We start from the raw sequence: 20,816 nt of genomic DNA, 5'->3' as shown, positions 1-20,816 counted from the left end.
AAAATCCTTTTATCATAAGGACACTTGTACTAGACTGTTTATTGCAGCTCAATTTACAATCGCCAAAATGTGGAATCAGCCTAAATGCCTACCAACCCAGGAATGGATTAACAAGCTGTGGTATATGTATACCACTAGATATACATGGAATGCTATTCAGCTATTTAAAAAAATGGAGACTTTACATCCTTTGTATTAACCTAGATGGAAGTGGAAGACATTATTCTTAGTAAAGCATCACAGGAATGGAGAAGCATAAATCCTATGAAGTCAATTTTGATATGAGGACAATTAATGACAATTAAGGTTATGGGGGGGAGGAAAAGCAGAAAGAGGGATGGAGGGATGGGGGTGGGGCCTTGGTGTGTGTCACACTTTATGGGGGCAAGACATGATTGCAAGAGTGACTTTACCTAACAATTGCAATCAGTGTAACCTGGCTTATTGTACCCTCAATGAATCCCCAACAATAAAAAAAAAAAAAGGGTAAATATGTGCCTTCCCAAACTCTAACCTCCACCCACAGCCTTCCCTTGACCTCTGCACAATGAACCATATTAAATTCCAGGAATAAAAAAGAAAAAAAAATACTTGGTGAAATGGTATATTTAATATGACACTTTCACTATGTATTTTGGCAATTGTTGGATTTGGGTACAACTGTTAAATGAATTCAGTATTCAAATATATACAGCTTTCCCCTCAGCGTGGCCTTGCTGACCCTGTGCTCCCTGCTCCAGGCCTACCTGGTCCTTGCTTTGTGTTTACAAAGCCACTTTCTTTTCATCCTACATCTAGGTAGAAGATTGGTACACTGCAGAAGGTACAGGGCTCTAAAATCTTCACACACTGAATTTTTATAAAGCCAATGAGCTTCAAAACTATTTTTTGATGCGATATATTCCTAAAATCACTCTTAGCAAGAAGGTGATTATAAATACAGTAGACCCTCCATAGCTGACCATCATCCTATACCACTTCCTTAAGTTGACCTAATTTTCACAGACCAGACATGCATTACATGTACCTATCTGTACAGTAGGCCTAGTTCCTTATGTTGACCACCCCTGTATGTTGATCAGTTTGTTACAGAGGTTCTACTGTACTACCTGGTTCAAAGAAGAGTTCAACAATCTCTTAGGATATCTGCTACAAGCATCAATTCTTAATACAGACCATTGAAAACACCAGGTCTGAACAGTTGATGGACAAATGGGGTAACAAAGCTGTCTCTTGAGGTAAATAGTGAAAAAAAAAAAAAAATCAGAGTTCCAACAAGAATGACAACTTTCAAACTTCCCCTGCTCACTGGTTACCAGGCCTAGGAGCACACTGGTCCCAGGAGGCCACTCTACACCTTCTAGGCCTGACCCTTCCCGCTCTGAGTGACACAATTAGCACAAGCTGTGGGCTGCCAATAAAACATAATAAGCCAGAGCAGAAAGGCACAAGATCACTGTGGGAACCCGGTCAGGCCCTCCACACTGCTGATGGTTTTTGTGCCATTTGCACAGCGAGTAGGTTAATAACTGCAGTGGTTTATCTCAAGGCGCCCTGCTGCTTTTAGTGCTTAACTCAAATGCAATGTTTCTCAGCTCTGCCAGTAGACAGGAGGGAGAGCTTTATCAGAGAATGTAAAGATGGCTTTGTGATTATTATTCTGCCTCAGGGCAAAGCTGCCCTTAAGTGCCCCTACCTACTCCTGGTGGGCCTTATCTCCTCAAGGCTCTGGAAACTGGTGCCCGAGCATTTAGAAGATTTCTGTCTGCAGCTACATCTCCCCTCCCCCAATGTGGTGGGGCCACATCTATGGTGCATCTTAGAATGGGTACAGGCGATTGCACTAATGCACAGCTATGATTTAACAATAAAAAAAATAAAATAAAATAAAAATTTAATACTGGGCTGTCTTAAATCACACAAAATGATGATTGATAAGATAAAAGGCGTAGGCTACAGCTTTCCCCTCAGCGTGGCCTTGCTGACCCTGTGCTCCCTGCTCCAGGCCTACCTGGTCCTTGCTTTGTGTTTACAAAGCCACTTTCTTTCCATCCTACATCTACTGCACAAACTCTGCCATCTGCTATGCTAAATGTATGAGATAGTCACACCGTCTCCTCACAGGGACTCAGGGCTTTAGGATGCAAGGCCTAATTCTTGTAGACTAAGAATGCCAGCAGGAGGCAGAGGCCAGGAGCGGCCTAAGACTTACTTCTGGTTAAGTGCTTGGTGGGAGAATCATTTAAGACAAATAACTAAAGCTTCCTAAAGTGATTCCCTCCCTAAGTATTCTCCATCATCATGGTGGACTGCAGATCCCGCCTGCATTTTAAAGAGAGCAGGACCCTCTCAACCTACAGTGAATGCTGATTGGATCTGCACAACAGACATTTTTTGCATTAAAATATTTCTGATTGGAAGATGCATGGAGTGAAGGAAAAGAGAAAGCCAACTGGCAGAAAGGTGACCCTGTACACCAGCCGTCCACCGACTCACAGAAGGGTGCCCCTGTACACCCGCCGTCCACCCAGAAGCACCTACGCTGCCCAGGCACACGAACACTGCAGGCAGCCTTGCTACCGGAGTGCTAACGGCATGTGTCAAAGGAACCAGCTTTTCTCAAGATTTTGCTTAAAAATCTCATATTTTAACTTGCAGCCATCTCCCCAGCATCCCGTCCTCACTGGTGGTTATTTTCCTGAAAAGCCACACTTATAAAATTGAAAAAAATTCTACGATAGGATTACAAGTGCTTTTTACTGACTGTTCTGTTCTTTCCCCATCTCAAAAAGTTTCCAAACGTCAAAAAGTTAAGTATGACAGAACAGCGCCAATGAATTTCCAAAGGTTGGGTTAGACCAGCAAAGAGAAGGCGCAGGGCACACGTGGTGTGGGCCCCGCCGGTGCGTCTCTCTCGCTCACTTTGGTGGCCTTGTTCCCGCAAACCTTTTCTACAAGGCATTGAGACATGTTTGAGATGCTATTTGTTCTGGTCCTAAATTCTGGAATCAGCTTCTACTACTTACTAACGGTACAAATTTGGACCGAAATGTTAACCTATCTCCTGCTGGGTTCCCTCTTCTGTAAATTGGTAACAACACTAAATGGCTAGCTCATCAAGTTGTCCTTGAAATATCCACAGAGTAACAAGTAACAGCTGCTCACTCTGTCTAGTAAACTCTTAGTAATTATTGATCATTATTGTCATTATTATTTACAGAAAATCAGTGACAGTACTAGGGAAGTGCAAGTGGCCCTGAGGTGAAAGCCATTTAGAATTGAGACTTGGCGTGTCCTTCCTCCCGACGGACTGTCAGCCCCACGCGGAACTATGGCTCTCGGGACAGTGTGGGCATCCGCAGGCAGGTGTTGGGGGAAGGGGCTTCCCCGAGACCCTGGACCCCGGCGCTGCCCCCAAACCGCATGGGAAACAGCAGGTGGGTGCCCCGGAGAGGCCTCGGTCTGACCTCAAAACCTCGGAAAGGCCGGGCCTGGCCCCTCTCGCCTCCACCTCCTCTGTTCGAGAGCCTGGCTGCTGCTCGAACAGTCCAGCCAGACAGGACAGCTGGGGTGGACTCCGAGTGAATTAGGAGCCGAAGCGCACCCTTCCTCCCGAGTTAAAGCATCTGTGCGGGGGTGACGCTTCACATCGCCGTGTGGTGAAGACAAATCCGGGTTCCTCAGCCTCCCTTCATCATCCCCCGGTCTCTGGGTGAGGTCCTCGCTGGCACCCCGGGTTAGGGGCCTGTGCAGTGTCCCCTGGCCCCGGGGGAGTGGGCCGAGCAGGACCCTGGCCTACAGGAAGGCCGGACACACGGCCACCTCTGCCCCCAGAGCTGTCCGACGCCAAGGCTCCATCAGCCCCTCCCAGGCAAGCAGCACGACCCTGACCACCCTCGTGCCCCGTGGAGCTCGATGCGCAAACCCAGGACCGTGGACACTTCGGCCGGAGCGCCAGTGAGGTCCGCGCCCTGCCAGTGCCGCGGCAGGACCTTCCAAGGCGCCCTGGGCTTGTAACTCCCCAGCCAGCCAAGGCCGCAGCCTCCGAGGACAAGCGACGCTACGGCCGTCCTTTGGCCGTCACGACCACGGAGTCCCCCGAGGGGCTGGCCTCCCATTCACTTTCCTCGAGGAGATTGTTGGAACCTTCTCAGCCTTGGCAGACACCGAAATCACTCCTTCCCTTGGGTTATAACAATTCAGTTAAAGTTCTTGTCTTAGGAAATTCTTGTGGGGAGGGGTGCGGAGTGCAGAGAGCAGAGCCTCCCCCTGCTGAAGGGCCTGGGAGCCCAGGCCCAGCCGCCCTGCCCAGCGGTGACTCACAGGCCACCTCCCGGCTCAGCCCAGCCGGATCCCGGCCTCGTCTCAGCGCCTCTTCCTGTCTCCAGTCCGCCCTGAGCCCAGACAAAGCAGAGGTCTGCAGTTCACGGCAAAGACTGAAGCGCTGTGTATATATTTGGGCGTCATCGGTGGAAGCAGCTATTTTGAAAACAAAAAAATAACTTCCTTGCCCTCAGAAGAACTTGGTGGGCTTTTAGAAATGCCTACTTTAACCATTTGAGCCTGAAACCTTGGTTATCACTTCTTGAAATGAGAGAGGTAGATTGGTACATCCCTTTTCCTGGTTCATGTAGTAAGTTTGGCATTTATTCCTTATTATGTATCAGGCACTGTACTAAGCACTGTACGTCCACTTTACTGAATCCTTGTAGCAACCTTACCAGGTATACATATTATTATCTCCTTTTCATGAAGGAGGAAATGAGGGCTCAGAGAGGTTGAGTAGCTTACATATGATCACACAGCTACTGAACGGTGGACCAGGTCAGAACAGAGGTCTGTCTCACGGGAGAGCCCAGCTTCTTGATGTCCAGTGTCCCTCACCTGAAAGGGAACTTGGAAGCTGCCTGATCCACCTGCGGCTCTGATGCCTCAACTCCATACAACTAATTAACCCGGCTCCAACTAAGTTATAAAACAATCTCTGCTTACCCCAGGGAGGGGAGACTCCAAGAGGCACAAAGGAAAAGGCATGTGATTGGGAATCAGATGACTCAGGGAACTTTCCTTGGAACCCTCTTCATGCATGAAAGCACAGCCCTTGCCCTCTTGAATCAATCATGTCCAGTCTGGCCATTTCCAGTTTCACAGCCATTCTTTTTTTGGAGATAGAATCTCACTGAGATGCCAGCCTAGAGTGTCCTGGTGTCATCATAGCTCACAGAAACCTCAAATTCTTGGGCTCAAGCAATCCTCCTGCCTCAGCCTCCCAAGTAGCTGAGACTATAGGCTCCCTGTACAACGCCGGGTTTTTCTAATTTAGTTTTTCTAATTTTAATAGAGATGAGGTCTCACTCTTGCTCAAGCCATCCACCCAACTTGGCCTCCCAGAGTACTGGAATTACAGGTGTGAGCCATGCACCTGGCCAATTCTTTCTGTAAGACCATCCTGATCCACCTCTACAGGGTATGCCACAGGTTGCCAAGCTCCTCTTAAATGTGGGTACGAGCATCTAGTGTCAGAATGCAAGTGGGTCTGAGCAGTGTGGACACAGCAGGACAGTTGTCTCCTTTGTCTCCATGTGTTTCTCTAATTATACAGCTTAAACTTCCTTCTCCTTTGTGGAAACCCCAGCATAGCCTGAAAACAGTAAACAAAATCCTCTAGGTATTTTTGCTCTTGCTGGTGTTAAGGATACCAGGTTAAAAATGTCGAAATTCAATTTTCTGAGAGCCAACTGACTAAAATTCTTTTCACCAAATGAACAATTTTATCATCACATTCAACAGATATTTATTGAGTGCCTACTACTGTTAGGCTCTGTTCTAGGTACTTGCTGGAGATAAAGCAGTGAACAACATAGAGAAAAACATTCTAGTACATGGAATTTCTCTAGCCACTTCTGTGTTCTTCTGATTCTTTTGGAATGTTGTTTTAAATTTTTTAAATATTTGAACATTGTTATTGTTTTTTTCACTGATTCCTCAATTGGCACATAAGCCTTAATTTTGTAGTTCTAGCAACTGGTGAGAAAAATTCAGCATTGATGTGATTAGCTTGAATCCCTGCACAGAATACTCATATAAATATATATATATATGGTAAATGGTAAATGGTAAATATATAATGGTAAATATATAATATAATCTTATACGATATTAATAAATTTAAATAAATCATTGAAAATGATTAAATATATTTGCGAGACATTTAAGTCTATATCCCTCAACTTTTGAAAAATTGAAACTTCTGTAAAATTCTGCTATGAAGGCAGAGTGAAAATCATTCCATTAAGCCTTCGCAGAAATCTTTAATGCAAATCACTATAAACCTTATAAATAATTCTTCAAAAATATGGTTTATTAATAAATTTAATTTGATGAGTTAGTCATTGAGCAAATTAATCATTAGACAAACTGATCTTGAATAAATTAATCATTGGCTACTTGATTTTTGGTAAAGTGATGTTTGCTAACCTCTTTAAAGCTGTTGCTAAAGTGTCTTATCCCAAAATTTTTATAGAAAAATCAAATTAGCTCATTTATTTCAGCTTTCAAATCCTGACTAGTGAGTTCTTTCTGAATCTTGACTCATCACACTACCAGCCTCCCAAGGCATATGTCATCCAGAAATTTGTTATTAAAGTACTGTGACAGTCCTCGTGAATATCTTTGAGCCAAATGGACCAGGAAGGCCAGTGCATTCCTTTGAATCTCGCATTCAGTTTGTTGCTGGTAAGGTAATTAACAATTTGTGAGAACTGTCATTCAAGAAGGTATAAATATACCCAATGCCACTGTCAGCCACATGCTCGTATAAGCTAACTTTTATTAAATACTCAGTATGTATCAAGTAGTGTGCCATGGGCTTTACACACATCTCGTTTAATCTTCTTCATTGAGGAATGTAAGGCTCAAAGGCTGCTAAGTAACTTGCTAAAGGCCACACAGCTAGTAAGTAACACATACACGTTCTTTCTTCTGAAAGTTAGATGTTTATTACAACACTGGGCTTTTATGTTTAGTCATTGCCTTGTGGAATTATCTTACAGATAAAGGTGGCTTAAAGATGGGAATGTTGAAGCCAACACAGATTGACGCAGACACATAAAGACACCAGGTCACCTTAACATGTAATTTTCATTTGGTTGGTTGATTTATTATAGGATGAGTCAGCTCACTGCCCTCCATCAAGGTAGAAGATCCCATCTTTGTTCTTATCTCAAATAAAAACATATCTCCAACGTCTTCAGCAGACTGGATTTAATCCTGGCACGTATGACCTTACACATTGAGGCTCAGGCTATTACTGCCAATCCTCCCTTGTAACATGGTAATGATAGCACTTAATGCAAGGGCCTAGTGCAAGGATTTAATGGGATAGTACATGAAGCTCCATGCCTGGCATGCAGTAGCTGATCTGTGTTAGCCCTCCACCCTGTAAGCTGCTCGGGTCTGAGTGAGGGCAGAGCTGCTTAAATCGTCTATTGCCAGGAGATAGAATAATGAACATTAAATTTGTAATTATATGTATTTATTTAAAAATTCTATTATGCTGTGATTAAATTTGCTCCAACATATATGTTGTGCAAAATCAATACTCACATGTGCTTTTATTGAAGTGGACGTAGTTGTTAACTAACTCTGTGAGATCCAGGGCAGGAATAGACTCTGGCATGACATCTTGCTGCCCTGTCAAAGAAGCAATAAGCCCTTCTCCAGGACAGAAGGTTGCAGGACCAAAAGCTGAGCCTGACTCAGACATTCACTGATGAATAAGGTGATAAGAGAAGAATGAGGGTCCTTTTCTCTCTTCATGACAGATCCAACCATATTAGGCAGGTGCGGGGGCGGGGGAAGGCCCAGCAGTACATCATGACCTATTCTTGAGGATTGAATGGAAGGAAAATTAATTTCTAATGACTCAAATACAAGCCACTGAAAAGAACTCAGGGTGATTTATACAGGAGTACACCTCGCTTTGTAAAACAGACAAACGAGGTATGACAAATAAGTTCATGAACTAATCCTATGAAAAGTTCTAAGTACCTCATTGCTGAATATCACTATAGTCACTTTCCCCTTTGGAGCTAGGCACTTACACCAGTGCCTAGTCCACCCTTAAGAATGATTTTGGAACTCTTTTTCTGGAATGGCCATCAGAGCTGTCATTATATTATCATTGATGTCCTGAATGTCATTAAAATATCTTTCCTTCAATATTTCCTCCATTTGGGGGGTAAAGAAAAAATAAGGGGTCAGATCAGGTGAGTAGGAAGGGTGTTCCAACAAAGTTATTTGTTCACTGGTTGAAAATTCCCTCAGACAGTGTCATATGAGCTGGTACATTGTCAGGATGCAAAAGCCATGAGTTGTTGGTGAAAATTTCAGGTTGTTTTCATCTAAATTTTCATGCAGCTTTTTTAGCACTTCAAAACAGTGAAGTTATTAACTGTTTGTGAAGTTGGTACACATTTTTTGCAATGTTTTAGTCAGTTCTGCTCATTGCTGGCCACCTGACCTCTCTTCATCAGTAATGCTTTTTCTCCCTTGAGGAAAAAACTGTTTAATCCATTTGTACACTGCAATTTCGTCATGGTATTATACCCATAAACTTGGAATAATATGTCCTTGATATCACTTCCACTCTTGCCAAGTTTAACAAGAAATTTAATGTTTGTTCATTGCTCTAATTTAACCTCTGAAATTCTCACAACAGCACACAAAAACACAACTATAACAAACGCTACTCAGCAAGACCCCCCACACATCAACTCAGAAGCAGCGGTGATATACCACAGTTATAATATACTTTGATATATGATATACACTGATATATCAAAGTTATGAACTCTTACTGAGTTGTTTGTACAGTGCTGCCAGCGTAAGTGCACAGGGGCAAGTCTGTGAACTTGTCAGGCCTCCATATGTATGAATGTTGTGTTACCTGATAATATTTTTGTTATGACCAAGAAGAAATCACTATATAAAACAATCCCTACTGAGTCATTTCTAGTAAAACTAAAAGCAATGATAGAATCTATTGTTTCTGTGCTCTGGATTTTCATCTATTGGAAAAGTTTAAAGTGCAGAACAGTAGCATAAAGGACAAAACTATGCTACTTATGGTACAACAGAGATCCCTTCTGTGTGGCCATTCACTCCTGCCAACGTGGAGTTTTTCTGGAGTACTAACAAAATCTCATCCTGCTTTTCAAGTAAAATGCAAATGTTGCAAAATGAGGTGAACCAGACAAAAGTAAACCTAATTTCTCCAGTCTTCAGTAAGAAGGTTCTTACCTGGGTTTTTCCCATGAGCACCATGACTCTCACGTCAGTCTAGCTGAGCATGGTGAATCTGTGCCTGAGGGGTGTGTGAAGTCAGATTTTACTCAAGAATGACTGAATGGGCCGGGCAAGGTGGCTCACGCCTGTAATCCTAGCACTCTGGGAGGCCGAGGTGGGTGGGTAGCTTGATCTCATGGGTTCAAGACCAGCTTGAGCAGATAAAAAAGCGAGACCCCCCCATCTCTACTAAAAATAGAAAAACTGAGGCAAAGAGGATTGCTTGAGCCCAAGAGTTTGAGGTTGCTTGAGTTATGATGCCACGGCACTCAAACCAGGGTGACAGCTTGAGACTCTGTCTCAAAAAAAAAAAGAGAGAAAGAAAGAAAGAAAGAAACAATGACTGAATGAAGAATGACTGGGCCAATGATAAGAACTACACTCAATTCATCACGGTGAGGCTGTAAGGCCACATAAAGGGATTCATCTCTGGAAGAAGAGCAGAGTGTTCCTCCTGCCTTGTGGTTCTGTTCATGACCCTTAACCATGCAGCTAAGAAAATGATTTTGACCACTGCATGGTAGGCTGTCTGGCACATAGTAAATCCTTAACAAACATTCGTAAAAACCATTAAGGAGGGTGGCATTGTGTACCCTACTCTGGCTTACCCCCCAGGGTGTACTGCAATGCCTATGTCTTCCTTTAGGGTCCCTATAACTAAAATAAGTTAATAAACTTTTAAAAAAAGAATATTTGGCATGTTATATGCATTTTATAGATGCAATTAAAGAAACAAATATACATATATGCATATATATATAATATTACTGATTTGAAGTTTAGTATTAAGGGCTGGATCTTTGGCACATGATTGCCTTGGAAGGCTTTGCTTTCTCCAACATATGGTATAGGCTATGGTCTGCCAGGTTTCTCGTTGACCTGGGCAATGAGCGTGAGATATAGCTGCTCGCTTTCTATCTGTAAGAGTTTGAATCTCTGCTTTATATCTAGGTTTTTTCCCAATTATGTTCTCTCTGTGGCAATAAATGGAATTTTTTCAATCCCCTTGACATGATAAGTCATTGAAGCTTAAAGGGATCCTGTGTGCACAACACCAGGATCCCCGTAAGCCTCTTCTGGTAACACTTACTCAGAGGGCCCCTGGTGAGTCCTCCATGTCATCTCATGGACCTGGAGTCCAACATTGTGACAGTGCCTTTAACTGAAGAACTCAATCCACTTTCCCAAAATTTATTCCTGCAAAATATTACTTCCCAAAGAGGAGAAAAGAAAGAGCAAAAGAATACATATATACATATATGTGTACATATACGAAATAAAACCAAAGCAAAAGCCCATTTTTCTTACCTCTATCCTTTTTCTTTTTTAAAGTAAATTTATCTCAGGTTAATGTGAGGGTACAAACAACCAGGTCAAAATATTTGATTTTGTTAGGTAGAGTCCCTCTTGTGGTTATGTTCTACACACAGAAGGTGTGCCAAATCCTCACACCCTGTGCCCGTTCAGTGAGAACACCTCAACCCCTTCATCCCTCATTACCCCTCCCCACAACTTGAATTGAAATTTTTCTCCTGTGTAAGCATGCATTGGATCATCCACTGACCTCATGTCAGTATTGAGTACATTGGATAATTTTTTTTTCCATTCTTGTGATACTTTAATAAGTAGAATATATTTCAACTCCATCCAGGATGTTACAAAAGATATAAAGTCACCATCTTTTTTAATAGATGAATATATATTGTACATATACCACAACTGGTTAATCTATTCCTGAGTTGATGGGCATTTAGGTTGTTCCCACATTTTGGTTATTGTAAATTGAGCTGCAATAAACAATCTGGTGCAAATGTCCTGACGATAAAATGATATTTTTTTCTTCTGAGTAGATGCCTAGTAGTGGGATTGCAGGGTCAAATGGGTGATCTAATTTGAGTTCTCTAAGGATTCTCCATACTTCTTTCCAAAGAGGCTGTATTGGTTTGCAGTCCCACCAATAGTGTAAAGGTGCTCCCTTCTCTCCCCCTCCACACCATCATCTGCAGCTTTGGGACTTTGTGATGTGGGCTAGTCTCATTGGGGTTAGGGGATATCTCGGGGTGGTTTTGATTGGCATTTCTCCTTATTAGGGATGATGAGCATTTTTTCATGTTTGTCAGCCATTTCTCTGTCTTCCTCAGAGAATGTTCTGTTCATGTCTCTTGCCCAGTAATAGATGGGATTGTTAGCTCTTTTTTTGGTTATTAATTTGATCTACAGTTCTGTATAGATCCTAGTTATCAGGCCTTTGTCAGATTCTTAATATGTAAATATCTTTCTTTTCCTTTCTGGAGGTTGTCTATTCGCTTTGGTTGTTGCCTCCTTAGCTGTACAGAAGCTTTTCAGTTTAATTAAGTCCCATTTGTTTGTTTTTGTTGTTGTTGCAATTGTCAGGGAAGTCTTCATAAAATCTTTCTCCATCTATCCTTTTCCTGTTACAATGTATCTAAAAATTAAGATCTTCAAACAGTAAGGTACCAATTTTCTGTTGGTCACCAATTTTCTGTTCTAAATTTCTTGGCATAAAAAGTGGGGCTAAAATACAAAATTAAAGCACATATTTTTCTCTTCATGGTTTAAAATTTTTTAACAAAAAAATATTTTTGGAAGAACTACTGAATTTACATTGTCTTAGCAGCATCAAGCAGTTACATGAAAATCATATGTGGTACGGGAAAGGAAATAAATGTAAGGTACCATTTTCTGTCTTCTAACCAACATTCCCTTGATATCAATCACAGTTTACTGTAACCCTGTCTTATCAGTGTTCATTAGAATGCTATTCCCTACTCAGAGTCCTTATCTCTGAGCCAGACCTCTCCTGGGTCTGGTATGTTCTACTGTGTTAGCTCCAGATCTTCAGGTCAACTTGGCTATTAAATTTCTGTATGTGTTGCTCCTCCCAGATTCCACCATTTATCTCTCCATTTCAGTCAAAAACAGAGTAAATTACTTTATTTTACTGTCTTGATTTCTATATGATCTATGTGCAGCCTATAACTTTTCCAAAAATTGAACTTAAAATTACCATCATAAAATTGATGATTTTTACTTATGTCTAACTAGGGGTGCACCTGCAACCCACACGCAGATTATTTGAGGCATGTTTTGCTCATCTGTGGTGTCCAATATTATGAAAAGTATGCACAGATTTTTTTATTTTTGCTCATCAGTTTTTAATTAATGTTTATGTATTTATTTAATATGTGGCAAAAAAAATCCCTCTTATTCTTCCAAAGTTAGACACCCCTGAATTTTTAAGATGGAAGAGATTCATTTAAAAAAAAATCAATTTTTAAAAACTGAATTAGAATGCCCTTTGAGCTGTACTCACTGAATGCTCAAGAACACAAAGATGTGCCCACTGCCCCGAAGGGAAAAAGAATGTGGAAAGATGTGTCTGAGAAATGATTCCCTGGGTTCGCCTGCACTGTATCATCTGGTGATTAATATCTGAGTCCAAGGTAGAAAGACAGACGTGTCAGGGAGGGATGGGAACACTGGGTTAAGTTAGCAACTACAAAGCTGTGGGTTTGAAGTTTTCACTTTTCTTCTTCCCTTTTATTGAAGAGGACAAAGGAATATGTGTTGATAGGATGACCTAATCAGGGGGCAATGAGCTTAATCCCCCTGCAGCTCTCACCTCTTCTGCTGGGCCCAGGATGCAGAGAAGAGACAGGTAAGTGGGAAAAAGATAGAAGGTGGGGGACAGAAGGGCTCCAGGGTAGGAGAAACATGAGAACAAATCTAGGGAGCACAGGACAGAGGGCAGGAGCAAGGGGCAGGGGGAGATCTCACCCAGAACACTGCAAACGCCCCCAAAGCTTTGAAGACAAGACCACGCAGGAAGCATTTTAAAAGCCACAGATTTTTCTTCAATACAGGTGCAGATGAGGAGAAAAGAAGAGCTAAGAACAAGAGCATGGAGACAGAAGGGAGAGGAGGCAGGCCAAACCTTGCCTCCTAATCATGCTGCCTGGGGTGCCGAGAGCATTTCTTAACAGTGTGAGGCGTCAGCTGAATCTAAATTCCGGGCATTGGAAGCAATGCCAGGAGCCACTTAGGAGAAACAAAATCTTCTCTTTTTCCTAAAGTGGAGAAAAATCCTGTTTTTATACAAGGTCTCCTCTGTCATGAATAACCTAGACTCTTCTTCCATCCATTCCCTGGAAGAGGTTATAGACGAGCCTGCTCCATAGTTTACCAAACTCTGTCAAAACACCCTGTCTATTGCTCTTACCCCAGCAAGTCCCCCGTCCCTACGAGCCATCCCCAGGATGACACAGACCCATAGCCTCCCTCTTTTTCATCACAAAGTTGTGCAGAATGTCTCAGTGACATGATAACGTTGGGAAAATGATACAATAAATAGCTATTTCCCTAACCACAGAGAAAAGAGGGATAATTAATAAGTGGTCCTTCCATGATTGACAATCTGCATGGAAAAGAAAATAACATTAGACTCCTATGTCACTTCATATATGAAGATTCCAAATGGATTTAAGAGCAATTAGAGAAAATTTAGAATTTGGGGTTATTTTAGAAGTGAGAAGACCATCCTTAATAAAATAAAATAAAATAAATCCTAGAAGCCATTTTAAAAAAGAGAAAGAGAGAGACAAGCATATTTGATTAGATATAAACATTTCAAAATCTTGTCTAAAATGTGTCACAAATAAGTAGGGTCACTTATTTGTGCCAGTGATTTATTAATTGATCATGCTGAATTCAGGCAAAAGTCTCCTTCACCATGGCAGCAGAGGATGTGATGGTTTGACCTGTGTATGTGCAATAAAATGCCACTGGAAAGTGTGCACAGGCTCCAGGCTTCCCTGCACTGCCCTGGGGTGGCCACCTGGCTCAGTGCTCACCCCCTGAGTTTCATGGTTGGCTTTTCTAACAAACAGGGGATTCCCAGAGGACCACAGAATCATTCACATCTCAGCCTGTCTTGACAGTCTAAAAAATGCTCAGAACATAAGGAAGTGTGTGTGTGTGGATTTAGGGGTTTGTGTGGGTGAATTGTCTCTGTGATAAAGAAGAGAAGGGAGTAACTGAGACCTCACACTCAGAATGCTCGTCCCCAAATTTGCTATGATAATGATGCATTCTATTTTTGCTAAGAATATATTTGTTGATTTATAAAGTATAAACATTTTATGAACATATCCTTTATAAGAAGAAAAAACAACCATGTGGAAATTGTCTGACTCCTCCTCCTCCACTTTAGAAGTGCGAAAATGTATAGTATAGTTGCTATAGGATAGGAACGCAACCTTGCCAAGAGATTCTTTCAAGTTTTTCAATTTTTTTTAATAAAATGACATGAATTGCTGAAAGCATTATAACCTTTGTTATGCTACATAATACTGATGCAAAACGTGAATAGTACAAAGTTCATTATATATAATATAAGGTTTTAATATATTACATTTGTTTCTACATAAACTGACTATAAATACATGTGCCATAGCATGTTGTATAGTCATCACCCCAGTACTTCACACTATGGTACCAAATGAAAAACACCGTTTCTTTAGAAGAAAAAGAAACTGAAAAGAACAAGGGCAAAAACCAGTAGGAATAGCTCTATATGTTAAAAAAAAAAAAAGTCTAAATAATACAATAGATGTTATAATTTTGGCTATAAAGTAATTTTTGAAATCTGGCTAATAATCATTCAGAGAGTGAACAAACCCCAACAGGTTTACTGGAGTGTAGAGGCCAAATAACTAAAATACTGATGGGGTTGGGGTAAGAGTAGGCTGGGGGTAGGGGAGGAACAAAAGGGTCGATTCCTTCCTGACACAGCTGACCACAGCTGGACACCAAACCCCTGCCTTCCCTCTCAGACATATCACAGCAGGACAGATGTGGGGTGCTCATCCAGAAGGCACCAGAGCCCTTCCTCACGGCAGGGAGCCTTGGCTGAATGTCCCTTCTTTGTGGGGCTCTGACAGAGGATGGGCCTGGGACACAGGAGCCAGGGCTGCACCATTTCCTTCCTGGGGCTCAGCCAGGAGACACGTAAGGGTCCGGAAGGAACGCTCATTAAGAGTCGGAAACAGCACAAGGAACCCTCCTTTAGCCCAACTGCGAGGAGCACGCAACCTTCTAAAACCAGAACCCTCATCTGAAGCCTTTACATTTCCTACCAGACCACATGCCCACCTCCCCAGAGCCAACACTGTGCTCTCAGAGCAAGCCAGAGTCCTCCCTGCCGTCTGTGCAAACCCCACACTTAAGACTCGGCTGGGGACCCACAGCCTACACAGAGCCTCTCAGCCAGACTCAGCCCCACCAACCCTTCCATCTCCAACAGCTATGGTACATATGTCGCCTCGTTTAGCACCTGCTTTTACAACAGCATCCACTCCCTGGGCCCTGCTACTTCTTGGAAGATGGAACCATTTCTTGACCATCTATGTTGGAAATCCATGTTGAGACCCACAGCAGGGGTATTATAAACACTTTTTAAATGAATGAAAAAGAGAAACATTGGGTGGACACAGGGAGAAGGTACAAGCACATTCTTGGGTCACAAGCATCTTCTCAGGAAATGCATAGAGGACTAAGATCCCTGCAGTCCAAGGTCCTTTTCTTTTCTTTTTGAAATGAAAATCAAATGTGGCTACTTCCTGGTGGTGGAAAGAACAACACTTGAAAATCCAAGCAGCACCTCTCGTGTGATATCCAGGAATGGGGGGATAAGCAGGAGGTGAGCTCAGGGTGCTCCTGCGTCAGGCTGGAGGATGTGGGCCATGCCGGCCTGTGCTCCAAGCTCCACCAGCTTTAAAAGTTCTGCCTCCTCACTGGAGTACACTGTGGTGTCCGTGTCATCAGAGTGATACCCAGACTGGTAGCCGCTCGTCTGGTTTGAGCCCTCAGATGCCACGGATTCCCTGCTTTTGCTGGGCACCATTCCACTGTGGAAGGAACGGCAGACAAATGAGTTGGCATTCTCTCCACTGCTTCCTACCCTAACCCTGTTCCCAGCTCCCTGTGGGCTGCAGTCTCCCCAGAGGCTCCAACTGCCCACCCATCCTGGCTGTTAATCAGCACATCAGGTTCACCCGACAGGGTCTATTTTCAGGTACTCCCAGGAATTAACAGTTTGCAGATAAGTCCTCTTACAAGGTCCAGGTCTTCCAAGCCTCTGAGGAGATGAAAGGCGGTTCTCCTGAGTTATGCAAAGGCTCCAACCAACAGAACCTTTTTACGGTCCTGCAGATTGACAAGTTTGTATACAGTGACAGCAGCCAAAGGGCCACTTTCGTGATATCCAAAGAAATTGGGATATTCGGAAAATTTGCTGTGTTCTCCGCCATTCTGCCAATCAGGGGACAATGTGGATGGTGTTAATAAAGTTCTTGAATGGCTTTATTTTTTTTATTTCGGATTAATGTGAGGATAAAAACAACTAGGTTACAATGTTTGCCTTTGTCAGGTAGAGTCCCTCTTGTAGTTGTGTCCCGCCCCCAGGAGCTATGCCACACACCCTGGCCTCGTGCCCACTGAGCGAGACACTCCGACCCCCCTCTCCCCACCTCAGCCTGAACTGAGCTTTTCTCTTGCCTGGGTGGGTATTAGACCGTCTACTGGCTTCACAGTGTAGAGCACATTTCTTAAGCAACTTTAATAACTTGAAGCATGTGGGTACAATCAGGCCAGACCTGTCAAACACTGCTTTTTACTCATCGAAATCACATTCCTTGGAAGGACTTAAGGACCCCAATCACTCAGCAGCAACTAGAGAATGTTTTCAGTGGCCTGTAATCCTGACAGAGGTTGATCATGTCAAAGCTTAGAAATGTGGACTTGCTGATCTAAAACTCCCAGGTTTACACACCCTGGAGCCACTGGAAGGTCTTTTTCCCCTTTAATAGGTATTCTACCCAAATTCTGCATACTAAAAACTGCAAAAAAAAAAGGATTTTATAAACTTTGTGTTCATATTTGGTTAAAAGTTACTTCAAATAACTAGAAATACTATTTTTCTTTTAATTCAATCCCAATAAAACTAGTTGAGGTATCTTAAGCCATGGCCTGGCCCCTGGCACACAGTAGTTGCTGAATAAATACTTCCTGAGTCATTAAATGAACCACATAATTGGCTTTCAGAATTTCTTACATATGCCTTAAAGAAAACAGTAAGACTGCACAATGGCATATTTTAATTTTTTTGTCTGAGTATCACTCAAAAATTCATGGGTCTTCCCATTCCATATAACAGATTATACCAAATTCTTACTTACAATGAACTCTTTAGCAAACAAGTCACCATTCTTATCCTATTACTCTTAGGTATTCATGTATTTGTTGGGTTAAAAGCAGCTATACTTATTCAAAGAAACTACAAATTCCTGCTGAGCAATATAGGGAAGAGATCATATTCAAAACCAAACTCAATACTTTTTCTACAACTTAATTCAGACAATAATATTTAAGTATCTTAAACAAAACATATATTGGCATATTTATATATTGTACTTTCCAAATACAGATGCACTCATTCATGTCCAGGTTTGAAAATTCTGCAGAATCCACAAAGGTCTTGATAGCTTTAGGGATTGTATCTGATTACCTCTTTGTCATTCAGCAAGTACCATAGAAACTACTGTCCACAGTAAATACATTCAGAAACTCTCGAGTATTCATACATTCCTATAAAAATTGACCAAATCTTCTCATTTATTTCAATTTAATTTTTACAGTTGCCGATTTCACTGTTAGGTTGGTTTCGATTCTTTGTTAGGTTGATGCTAATTTCTCCAACAAAAATACTTTAAAAGGGGAAAATCTGCACTTACATTGAAAGTCCTAAGTTTCTTCCAAAAATTCCTATTGAAATTTGTCTTTTTTAACTTAGCTGAGTCTTACCTAAAAGGTGGTGCTAATTTTGTTCTGTCTTCCAAAGTTTTCAGTTCTTCTGAGGCAAGAACCATACCACTATCCGTCTGGTTGTCCTTTGTAGGAGACAATGAGATGCCACAATTGGTTGAGGGATACACTGAGCGCTAGTGAGTCTGGTGTTTAACTCATCTATCAGACAATGTGCTCCAATGTCCTTCAAAGGACGGTAAAGATATCAAAGCTAGAAATCATGCAGGCTACAAAAGGAACTGCCTCTTATAAGTAGGCCTAGGCCAAGGAGAAGAGAAAATTTACAAAGCAGCAGCTAACAATGCCAGTTTTCATCCCTCTTTTCACACTTTAAGAAAGCTGAGCATAAAGTTAGACTATCTTGAACCTTGGACCCAGGGCTTTACTTAGGTAAAAACCAAACTTCCAACTCCATAGTGACCCCGGGACAGCTTTATAATGAGGCTTCAAGACTTTAATGCTTAGGGTAATATTTATCTAGCTAGTGTTTCATGCTTTGTATTATTTCTGAGACTATTTTTAAGTATGTACTTACCTCTGGGATTACTTTTACTTCTGGTTCTTCCAATGGGATATCTTCAAATGTTTTTACACTCACAGGCCGGCTCTTTCGCTTACTGTTCTGCAGATACTGACTGCAAAAGAACAAATATTTATATTTTAGTGGTGGTATATTTGGCTGCAGATACTACAAGTAATACCTAAGTTCATTATCTTGCAACCACAAGTTTAATAGCAAACTTCAAAACATCCTTTGGAAAAAGGAAAACAAAACAAAGCAAACAAATAAACAAAAAATCTTCCTCGGCTAGCACACAGTGAAGGCTTAATTTCCTGTGAAAGTCCATTTAAGATTTTCAAATCTGAGAAGTACTAAAATATGAAACACAAACTTTGAGTGATTATTTCTACTTTCCAATTATATTTTTAATTATCAAATGTACAGTATAATCTCTGGCATATACATTTGTTACCACCTTATACCATGTAAAATAAAGTTTAATTATACTCAAAAAAAAAAAAGTATAATATAATGGAGGAGCCCAGAGTGGTTCCTTGAATCACACTTCTGAGATTCACCGCAGCACCAGCAGACAGGGGATCGGCTGCCTTCCACTTGACTTCCTGATTCCAGGGAATTCCCCCAGTGGGCTGGAGACATTATCACGTGTTAAGCATCTTTATGGCCATCTCCTCACACAGTTTTTCATGAGAATGCTAATAGAACAACCATTCAATGAAAAATTTGGCAGAGGCAACACCTGTAAGTCTCCTTAAAGGATTCTGAACCTTGTAGTCATCCGAAGACCACTCTTCTTTCCCTGTGTGACAGCGGCTTAGTGTGCGGAGGAACACAGGCTGAGTTTCACTATCTTGTATTTTTGGCCCCCAGAGTTGCCTGTCTCAGGAAAGGGTAGTGGTTTGAGACTCAGAAGATATCTTGCCTATTTCAGAGTCTCCCATGGACTATAGAAACATGAGAAAGTCATGACATTTCTGTGTCCCCGATGTCCCATTTTAAAAATGTCTTTGGCAATAGCAATCCCTCCCTAGCTCAATAAGATACTGGAAAGACAATTTGGTCAGTTTCAAGTATATTGTTCTTAGGAAGAAAAATGCTCTGTTAATCAAAGCTTGTTTTTCCCCTTTGAATTCCAAAGGCTATCCGCAGAATAAGACATGTCAGAAGACAGGCCACCTCTTGCTTGGGAGGTGCTCCTTCTTGGCCACATGGCTTTGGATGAGTCTGGGTGATGCCATCAAGAACACATACAGCTCATGTGGACAGAGAGAAGTCCTTGTCGCAGGAAGGGCCCACAGGGACAGAAAATCTACTCTCAACTCTTACCCCAGCCTACTTCTCACTGCAAGTAGCCTTCTAAAACATGCTGGGTAGACCTTGGGCCAAAGGAAGAGAATGGAAACTAAATCTCTCTCCCCTTCCCTGGAGGCTGGTTCTTCCCCTTACAGAGAGGAGAGAATGAGGTTTACCAGTGTTGTACTCACTGAGAAAGCTCCACAAGAAAGAGGACATAATATACAGGGATCATACAAGGCCTACTTTCTCTTAAGTCCAGTCCCTAGAAGTTGAGGTTTTCAACTGGTACCACAGTCACTCATGTTTCTATTCACTCGTTCAGGAAGCCCTTACTGAGAATGTGCCCATGCTGGGTGTTCTCCCAACAGTGTCCCATGGCATCTTCACAATGGCTCCTCTCTAGGAATGAGTTTTACTGTTCCAACTTTTTGAATGAGGAAATTGAGGCATAACAAGGTCAAGAAACATCTCTAAAGTCATGTAGTGAGAATGTCCTGGCTACTCTTGAGAGGGCAATGAGGAGCCACTGAAGGAATTCATCACGAAACTGACAAGAAAAGATACTCCTAATTTAGAAAGCTGAGAAGGATAAGACCAGACAAATATCACTCTTCGCTGGAAGAAAGAAGGGTAGCCTGACTAGAGAAAAGGAATTTTTGAGGTTTGGGGAAGTGGACAGATTCCAAAGATATCTGGGGTGCAAAACCATCTCAAGTCGGTGAGCCTGAGCCATAATTCAGCTGACTTAGAAAGGACAATTACTTGAGTT

General features: G+C 42.0%; 1 protein-coding gene across 2 annotated transcripts in view; it reads right to left on the bottom strand.

Annotated features, from left to right (window-relative positions):
* Window positions 1-14,636: 14,636 nt before the first annotated feature.
* Window positions 14,637-20,816, bottom strand: part of KDR (kinase insert domain receptor) — a 44,435-nt gene continuing 38,255 nt past the window's right edge. For both annotated transcript variants that reach the window (XM_053577812.1, XM_053577813.1), the window contains exons 28-30: window positions 18,764-18,863; window positions 18,226-18,311; window positions 14,637-16,271 (exon numbers count right to left, since the gene is read on the bottom strand). In XM_053577812.1, coding sequence (XP_053433787.1) covers window positions 16,070-16,271; window positions 18,226-18,311; window positions 18,764-18,863 — 388 coding nt within the window. In that variant the 3' untranslated portion in view covers window positions 14,637-16,069. The remainder of the gene's footprint in view (window positions 16,272-18,225; window positions 18,312-18,763; window positions 18,864-20,816) is intronic.

This window comes from Nycticebus coucang, chromosome 23 (assembly GCF_027406575.1).
Source record: "Nycticebus coucang isolate mNycCou1 chromosome 23, mNycCou1.pri, whole genome shotgun sequence".
In the NCBI taxonomy this organism is placed as follows: domain Eukaryota; kingdom Metazoa; phylum Chordata; class Mammalia; order Primates; family Lorisidae; genus Nycticebus; species Nycticebus coucang.
Note: the sequence above shows the minus strand (reverse complement) of the source record. Positions and strands in the feature narration are given on the sequence as shown.